The sequence below is a fragment of the Dermochelys coriacea genome, chromosome 10, assembly GCF_009764565.3.
Source record: "Dermochelys coriacea isolate rDerCor1 chromosome 10, rDerCor1.pri.v4, whole genome shotgun sequence".
Classification (NCBI taxonomy): domain Eukaryota; kingdom Metazoa; phylum Chordata; order Testudines; family Dermochelyidae; genus Dermochelys; species Dermochelys coriacea.
In genome coordinates this window covers 65,662,904-65,672,355 of record NC_050077.1, presented here as the reverse complement: position 1 = coordinate 65,672,355, position 9,452 = coordinate 65,662,904, and the positions used below count along the sequence as shown (strand labels likewise).

The window sequence follows — 9,452 nt, the reverse complement described above, 5'->3', positions numbered from 1 at the left end:
CTTCCTCAAAATTTCATATGGCACCAGGGAGCCATGGCTTGACCATTCTTAAGCAGTGGATTTGAGCTAAATCAATATGACTGCTGCTGGCGCAGCCCGGAGTGTCCTTTTAGCTGCAACATCATAGGAATTTGATCCAGCCACCCCAAAAAACAGAGGAAATTTACATGAGGGGGATTGTGATCAGGCCCAAGGGATCAAAATACACTCAGATTTGGCTAGGTGCCCCTCTGTCCAGATAGAGGGCAAGCCAGGCCAAAGGGTGGGGTGACTTGGCACATGGGGAGTGTGTTCGAATGCAGAGAACTCCACTCAGACCACAGCTCCTGGAAGTGCTGGCACATGCGTTGTATGGATAAGAGAGAAGTGAGACTCTATGCCTAAGGGAGACCGTAGGTCCCTGTGGAAGGAAGATTGCAATGATAGGGGACCAGGATGTGGTCTCTGCAGGGGAAGGACTGGAATTTGGTTTCCCGACCCCAAAATATCTGAATTGGTGCCACTTATTTTCAGGCTCGATATGTGTTGACTGCTGTGTCCTCCACGGGGAAGCCAACCTGTAAGACTCCAGCCACTGCTACCTTTTGGCAAAGGGACAACATGGATATCTGAATCAGCTAGTGATATCAGTGAATGGGGAAATGTTACAATACAAGCATGTGATACGCAGCATTATTCAAATACCCCTGCCTCCCACAGCGATTTATTAAGAAATCAAGCAATAATCAATTAAATAGTCAACCGCAAGCTGCACTCAAACAGCTCATCTTAAAATCAGTTTCAGAACTCTCATCCCATGGCATCTATATGATGCCTGCACATTTCAGCCCAACATGGTCATGGGTTCGTGCTGTGATGCCAGGTCAGGATGCCATCGTGTTGCTATTGCATCGCCTGTTGCTGTCATAACCGTACAGGGCAGACTCCGGGGTGTGTGCATGTCCCACGTCCCCCTCCTGTTGGGGTCCCTCGCAGCTGTAGGCCTGGGACGCACAGTGGGTACAAAAAGGGGGATAAGGGAGTGGCCAGGTGCAGAGGTCCGCTAAAACCCGCCCCTACCAGCCATTGGCTAAGAGCCCCAGCCAATCAGCGAGCGGCAGCGCTTCCCGCGGCCTCCCGCGCCTGCTTTCAAACTGCTAACCCTGGCGTTTGCGGCGCAACGGAACCTGAATGAGGAGGGACAAGTAAGTCCCGCCCCTAGAGCCGGGCACAGAAGAGCGGCCTGGCCGCTGGTTGGAGGATTCGGCTATCACTCAACGGGGGGTTAGGCTGTGTCACGCGGAAGGCTACCGGTGGGGTTTGATGGCCGGCGAGTAACAGTAGCGTCCCGCGGCCGCTGGTAAGTATCGGTGCGGGCTCCGCGCTGCTCCTCTCCTGGAGACCCATCGGGAGTGGGAGGTTCCCGCCCCCGAGCGCGGGCCCTGCCTCTTCCCTTCCCCCCCTGGGGGGGGGGCTCGCGAGCCCCTTTCCCACGCCCGCCCGGGGGGCTCGGTACGGTCCCTAGCTGGTGGCCCCAGCGCGTGGGGCCTTGTCCTTTTCGGGGGCCGCCCCCTGTCGCCTTCCTCAGCGCTGGCGCTTCCGTGGGAACGCGGAGAGGGATGCGCGACCGGGCAGTCAACTCCGCCCACGGGCTTGTCTCCTGTAGCCTTCCGGTCCCACCGTTCTGCTGCCGTGGGGCCTTCTGGCAGCCCGCGCATGCTAGTGCCTCCGGCTGCGCGGGGGGCGGTACTGATCCTGCGCGTGGCTCCCCCTCGCGTGGGCGGAGCCCTCAGTCAATAGAGGGTGGGGATGGGGCGCGCCCACCGCCCTGTCGCGGGATCCCCGGCCGCTGGCATCTAAAGACTTTTTTAAACCCTACTCATGTTTAGGGCCAATGGCTAATGAAACACAGTCGTGACCTTGCAGCCAGTGTAGCGTGCCACTGATGGCTGCAGTGGATGGCTTCTCCTTGCTGGGTAGCGGGAGCTGCTCTGGCAGAAGCAAAAGGGATTCGCTCTACTTTAGCAAAAAGAAAAGGAGGACTTGTGGCACCTTAGAGACTAACAAATTTATTCGAGCATAAGCTTTCGCGAGCTACAGCTCACTTCATCGGATGCATTTTGAGCTGTAGCTCACGGAAGCTTATGCTCTAATAAATTTGTTAGTCTCTAAGGTGCCACAAGTCCTCCTTTTCTTTTTGCGAATACAGACTAACACGGCTGCTACTCTGAAACAGCTCTACTTTAGTTGGTTTAAAAAAAAAATCTCAATTGTTCTTCAAATCAACTTCTGGGTACGATACTTTGAGTCTTTAAAAAAAGAAGAAACGAAATTTCACTCTGTTGTCACACTGGTTTATGAGCATCTCTTTAGCAAGTTAGAACAACAGCAAATTCCTATGAACTTTGCATCGGGAAGGAATCACAGCTGATCATCATCAAAAGAGTGATCCGATTATACACAGAGTACTGAAAAATTCACAAAATAAAGAAACTGAAAACAAAGAATTTTCCTTTCAGTTGTAGTCATCTTCACTGTTGTTTGTAACTATATAGTAGGGAAAGAGATCTTCAGTTAGAAATGTATGCTGGGGATTTCAGAGTTCATCTATATGTCTCTGAAATTGAATATGTGGTGGGTGCCACCCCTAGGTCTCCTTGAAAATCCCAGCTGTAATTTTCAAGCTGCTGTTTTTTTTCCCTTCACTAGTACTGCCAACCCTGAAGTAGCTTTAGAAAAGGAAGGCTTGCCAATGAATCTGGTACTATGTGTGTGATGAGATGCTGTTACATTTGTGTTTGATTAAAAGATATGAGTGTGTGCACTCTGATTATGTGCACAGGACTTCAAAAAATACATGTATTTATAGTGAGTAGGTGCAAGCAAATTATGCAGGATTTGAGCTTGGACTGACCATCACAAACTTCGTTACCTTTTGTTCTATATCAGGGGTTCTCAAAGTGGGGGGTCGGGACCCCTCAGGGGGTCCTGAGGTTATTACCTGGGAGGTCGCAAGCTGTCACCTTCCAACCCAAACCCTGCTTTGTCTCCAGCATTTATGATGGTGCTAACTATATAAAAAAGTGATTTCAGTTTATAAGGGGGGTCGAACTCAGAGGCTTGCTGTGTGAATAGGGTCACCAGTACAGAAGTTTGAGAACCATTGTTCTATGTGCATGTACACATTAATGTAAATAAAACATCTTTACCAAAACACCATCCTGCACCCAGTTCTCCCTCTGCGGAGAGGGGGAGAGAGGAATTGAACCACACATGACAGATGTTAGTCCTGTCATTTATGTATTGTTGGAAGCTGCCCAGATGCTATGGTGTGGAAGGTATTAGAACCTAAATGTAGTACAATATTTTTCTCTAAAAGCCTATTGTTTTACACAGATCACTTTCCTGAAATCAAGCTAAACTAATGCATTGCTGTCTTCCTAATTCTAAAGACTGCTTCAGTGCCTTATTTACTGCTTATTGCTTTTGTCAAGCTGCAGTAAAATGAAAACTGACCACCTGAAGAAGAGTGTGTAGCTCAAAAACTTCTCTCTCTCACCAACAGAAGCTGGTCCAATAAAAGATACTGTATTACCTCACCCACTTTTTTTTGGTCAATGTTACTGCTATCAGCAGGGTTCTGAATAGCTGCATTGAAAACTGACAAGAATTGGATCAATTTCACTGCTGCTGCTTGGGAAAATTATCAGTAGATGCAGCTGCAAGAGCTATTTAGTAGAAATGATTTAAAAACAGGCTGAAGGGAGGAGTAGATGAGGACTGCTGCAACCAATAAGCTCAAGTAACCTTACGCATATTTTGAAGGAAATTTTGGGATGTGTGCTCTTTATGCTGTAGGAAATACTCAGATTATAAATAGGCAAACACTTTTAAAGTAATTATTTACAAAACATTATATTGTTGATTCCAATTGGATGTCATCTGCTTTCCTTAATTTGGGAATGACATATTTACTAAACCTATTGTTTGGGGGTGGGGTGGGAATAGCAACATGTACTACAATTACAGGTTTCAGAGTAGCAGCCGTCTTAGTCTGTATTCGCAAAAAGAAAAGGAGGACTTGTGGCACCTTAGAGACTAACACATTTATTTGAGCGTAAGCTTTCGTGAGCTACAGCTCACTTCATCGGATGAATGATGTAGCTCACGAAAGCTTATGCTCAAATAAATTTGTTAGTCTCTAAGGTGCCACAAGTACTCCTTTTCTTTTTATGTACTACAATTATATCTCCAAAAAAACAGAGGGGAAGCTAGGTGTAAAAGTGCTGTAAAAGCTGCTGTAATAGTTCTGGTATTGCCACTTACAGTTGATCAGAAAAGACTTAAATCCTAAACAGCTAATTAAGGCTGGTCAGAAGTCTTTAATTGACTGGGGACTTTTTTTGCTTCTATTATGGTTTGTATCGGTGCTCTGGCAATAGCACACTTCCAGCATTTTCTACATCAGTTACATGAACTATAAAGCAAACAAAGAAGCCCAAAACCCCAGGACTAATAGAAGGTAGAATTTATCCACGTATACTGAGTGAATACATACTAACTCCCTAGAGCCCAAAGTTTTGAAATACTTCTTCAGAATATAATTTATCTTAAGTAAACTGTTTATTTTAATATTCATGTAATGATTAAAGGTTAAACACTTTAACATCTAAATGTTGTTTATTAAATGTTTAATTGCTAAAACACAGAATTCTTAGAAATTAAAAAGTCTTGCTAATACATTGAGATGCTACAGTGGAAGATCGAGTTAATGCACTGATAGTTGCAGTATTTGTTCCAAAGTAAACATTGTGTTGCATGTCCACTTGATTTTTGTTGTGGCTCATATGTCCCTTTTTTTCCTCCTGTGATAGGTTTTAAACAAGTTGGACAGCAAAAACTTTACCTTGTTAGAAAACAATGTCACTTGACTTTGACAGTGGAGCTCTGCAAACTCAACATGAAGAAGAAGATGAATATGACCAGGAGGACTACGCAAGAGAGCAAGAGGTGAAAGCAAAGAAATGGCATAAATCTGAAGGCTTGTTTAACTCTTTCCTTTTCATTTCTTTTATGCATAGTTGTAATTATTCTGAAGGATTATAAATTTGATTTTTTTAATTCCCAAGGCTCTCATGAAAGCACAGCATTCAATACTACAGTATATTGTTTTTAAAAGAATTATGCCAAATCTCAAGAAGAGGTGAGAGCCTACTTTTTAAAGAAGGAAGCTCTCAACAGAGTGTGCAATATTTGTGAGAACTGCACGCCTTCAATACATGACAAGACAAAGCTAAAGGCCTCCATCACCTGAGAACTGTGATTATTTCTCAGCAACCTCTTCCCCTGGTTAGGATTACTTACTTAGGAGGCTAAAGTTTTGGTTGGAGTTGGGGGAATATTTTCTACTCTGGGCACCAGCTTGATTGTGTGACACAAAATATGTTTTAATATTTTCATTTTGTAGTTGAGGCGCTCCCTTGTCTGATTATGCTGGATGCTTTCAAGGTGGCTAAAAACTGATTTTTTTTTTGATTTTTTTTAAATCAAAATCATCAGACTGTTTTTAAATTTAAATACAGGTTTATATTTTAAAAAAAATTAAATTTGAAATTGACAATCTAAGTTGTAAACGTCTAATTCATTAAAATGATTTACATTAAATATAAAAAATATTAAGCAAATCTTTGCTGCCAGGTTTAAAAAAAAAAAAAAAAAGGCAGATCTTGAACTGGTGGAAGTTTAGGACTTGGATCCCACGGAGAGGAGTACAGTATAAATGTCTAGAAATCTCATTGCCCAAGCACACACAGCACAGACAATAGCAATATAGCTTGCATACAGTGTCTTGAGAATCAGGGAATATTCCCTGATCCCTGTGCGGGTCTCTTGCTGTGTCATCCACTCCCTTTTGGGGTCCACTCTGCTATCTAAAGACATGATGGGCTCTTGTGATACCTTATGAGGTATTACAAGCACTTGTGTGTGGACACTAATAATGTTTTATAGTGAATGCCAAAGTTCCCTAGCACAGACTGACCTTTACAGTTGCAACATTTCTGTAATAATACTACTTAATTGATGTCTGGTCCTTTGATCACCGCAACACTTTTCACAAGAATTAGGAGCATTAATTTCAGTATCCTAGCCAAATGTTTATTTAGGGAATTTACATTTTACTGTTTTAGTTATAAATTACTTTCTATTTCTTTGTGGAAGCATCACCAGCTACTTTTTAAAATAACATTTAATGTTGTCAGGGGAGATAAGGTTATGGTGACATCATAATCTGCTTGAGTTTACTTTTGTATCTTATGATCTCACTAGAAACAGCTGATGGGTTTTTAGTTCCATTTTATTTTATTTTATTCTATTTTATTTTTGGGGGGGGATTCTTGTTCTAGCTGAAGGCATGTTTCTTGACTTCCCAAGGTCAGTTGTTTTAGGAGAATTGTGAACTGTGCCATTTAAAGATTGATGTGTGTGTGGTTGGGTTATGAGAAGAGAATTTATGACAGCAGTTATCGTTGTGTAGCAGTTGAACTATTCTCAAAGTTCATCTTTATCCTTTAATGAGAAGGGACAGCGTCTGAGAGTGTTGGTCACACTTGTTTTGCTGTGTGGGGGAACTTCTTGCATCTGCAGACATTGAGGCAGTATTTGTCCCATGGTGAAATGTTCTATGCTTTATGTAAACGTTGATAATAAAGAATAGACTTGGAAACAATTAATGACCTCTTGATACACACAATTATTTTGCTTCTCTTCGTAGCGGTAGCTTCTATGCCACTCTCCTTAGATAAGAATAGTGATAGCTCTTTACCGTGAGAGATGCTGTGTTCCTGAACTGAGAGAAGACATTCTGAGATCAACAAAGCAATTAATGTTCCATATACTTCAGTGGAGGGTGATCTTTTTTAGAGGTGTCTATTATGATGTATGCTCTCGTATACTATGGTTAAGGTGTATTATCTGAAAGAACTCCTTGTGTGTCATTCCTTCTGTGTCAGCTTATGTTTGCTTCCACTGACACTTAATTTTTTTTTTACTACTTGCTGCATCTGCCTTAGAACGGCAGGGATCTATGTGGCAAGAAGGAGCTTTGGTGCCAGAGGGTTGAAGGCAGAGGTCAGAGTATTTGTAGTATCTCACTACAAGTTTTATTACTTAGCTCCACTCAGCAAAGTGGCCTTCTTTAATGATCTGGAATTTCTCTGTACCCATGAGCTTTTGGAAGTTGACTGATTATTGCTTCTTTCCTGAAACTGGGGACAGTTATGATCTTTACTTGTGTGATATGGTGATCTGTCTAGGACTGGAAGCACCTATTGGACTGGAACTGTATATAAGGTCAGGTTTGTGGTATGAATGGCTGTGCGTAAGCTGGAAATCATCTGAGAGAGAGAGAGCTGGTTTGGGGCCATTGTGTTGGAGGTGTTAGCAGTGAGATGTTGCAGAAGTATGAGTCTTGGGAACTTTAGTACGGTTAGACAGCATTTCAGCCAGCTTCCAGAAGAAACCTCTTCTGGTTAAAGACTTGTATGTTAGCAAGATACCCACATTGGTCTTATCTCCAGAACTGCAGATGTAACTAGGCGCATTTGAAAGACTCTGATTAGACTCTTGTATCTGAGGCCAGTTTGGAATAGAATGGCTACTTATTCATTTTAGTACACTAGAATCTGTGATGTACTCATTTAGCCTGAGGAAATGAGGGGAGCTACCACTGGGCCCATAGTGTTAGGCAACCAAATTCTGGTAAATCATATCCGGTTAGGGTGCTCACAGGTGATGATATCATAAATGTGATGTGGGCTTGCATTGGTTAAGAGGAACTTAAGTTCTGGAATTGATCTTATCTATACATATACATGTGCAATTGCTCTGGATTGGCTGTAGTATCCAATGAGACACTGCTTGCAATTCTTGTGGATGTTTCTTCTAGATAAAACTTGCATTGGGAAGGAGTAGGATTGGGTTGAAGGTGATATTGGGCGGTGGGGGGGGGATTGTGTTTTGGTTGTGGTAATCTATCAATACTGTTGTTACTTAGAGTGTGGCAGGTGTGTGTGGGATTCTCCAGGATGCTGCATTAGTGTTGTGATGTGGGAAGGGGCAGAGCTGGCAAAGCCTTCTTCATGAATAGTGTACAGAAGAGCTGCTGGTAGATGACCTTTTCCTTGTATTGAGGCTATTTAGAGCTTGTTTTCTTCTTGTGTTTGGTGTTTACATCCTGAGAGCTTTCTGCTGCTGTAGATATTGATAGAGAAGGGTGATTGTGGTGATGTAGCCTCTGATCTAGACTGTTGAAATGTCTTTGTTGCTGTGAGGTCACACTAACCCAAAAGTTTCTTCCAGCACTTGCTGGTGAGCAGCTCCTCTACTGGAGCTGGGAGAAGAGGCTGTTGGAGCAATGGGACCCAGTTTTTTATAGGCCTGAAAAGATAAGCATAGTTTATTGGTTCCTTCTGTTTTAACTCCAGATACTCCAGAATTATTTCCTTCATTTCCCACTAGGTGTTAGGTATTTCTTATGATGCTTTGACATCTCTTTAATCTAGTTATTTAATGCTATAACATTTGTTTTATAAGCCCAGTTCTCTTTCCTTGTGCATTGGAGAACACGTCAACAAGAAAACTTGTAAATTTACCAGACCAAAGTAATTGCCCATGTTGTTATTTCTTCAGACATAGTTATAAGTGAGGGTCTTCCCATCCCCCTGAATGGCTTTGCTTATTCTAGGATTGGGCAAACAGGACTTTTTAAAGGTAATTAGTATTATTTTCTGTGACTTTATTGCATGTGGAATGTGATTTTCTTCTACCTTAACTGTTAACTGAGTATGGTGGTGCTCTCCCCCTATCAAAAAAAGGGTGTGGGTGTGGGGGGGTAAGGGGACACAAAGACATGGCACTCCTCATAATTGGGCATAAATCATGTCCTGACACCTCTTTTTAACAAGTTTTCTGAAGTAAGCTTAAAAAAACAATACTTCTAGCAAAAAATATACCTCCCTGCCCTGCTAAGATTACTTACTGCCCTGACAGGTTTCAGAGTAGCAGCCGTGTTAGTCTGTATTCGCAAAAAGAAAAGGAGTACTTGTGGCACCTTAAAGACTAACAAATTTATTAGAGCATAAGCTTTCGTGAGCTACAGCTCACTTCATCGGATGCATTTGGTGGATTTTCCACCAAATGCATCCGATGAAGTGAGCTGTAGCTCACGAAAGCTTATGCTCTAATAAATTTGTTAGTCTCTAAGGTGCCACAAGTACTCCTTTTCTTTTTACTGCCTTGAGTATCTTGTTAAGTCGCATGCTCTGTCTAGCATATGTGGTAGCTAAAATGGAAAAAGGCAGCTGCTCTCTTTTTCAGTGCAGCAAACAAGGGTGGACTCTCAAAACTTTGGGCAGTCATTTTTTGTCATGAAGAGTCCCAGTCAGTATTAAAACCAGGCTCACAAGGAGACAAAC

At 42.6% G+C, this 9,452-nt stretch overlaps 1 protein-coding gene across 8 annotated transcripts in view; it reads left to right on the top strand.

Moving 5' to 3' along the window:
* The first annotated feature begins 936 nt into the window (after positions 1-936).
* The window catches only part of CEP152 (centrosomal protein 152), a 50,776-nt gene continuing 42,260 nt past the window's right edge, over positions 937-9,452 (top strand). For 3 of the 8 annotated variants that reach the window (XM_038420160.2, XM_038420158.2, XM_043494018.1), the window contains exon 1: positions 4,874-4,989. Coding sequence is in view for 5 of the 8 variants with exons in the window: in XM_038420156.2 (XP_038276084.1) it covers positions 4,900-4,989 (90 nt within the window). In the remaining 3 variants the exon portion in view is untranslated. Of the gene's footprint in view, positions 1,340-4,853; positions 4,990-9,452 lie in introns of those variants that run through there. The other 5 variants (XM_038420162.2, XM_038420161.2, XM_038420156.2 and 2 more) reach the window with 4 other exon arrangements.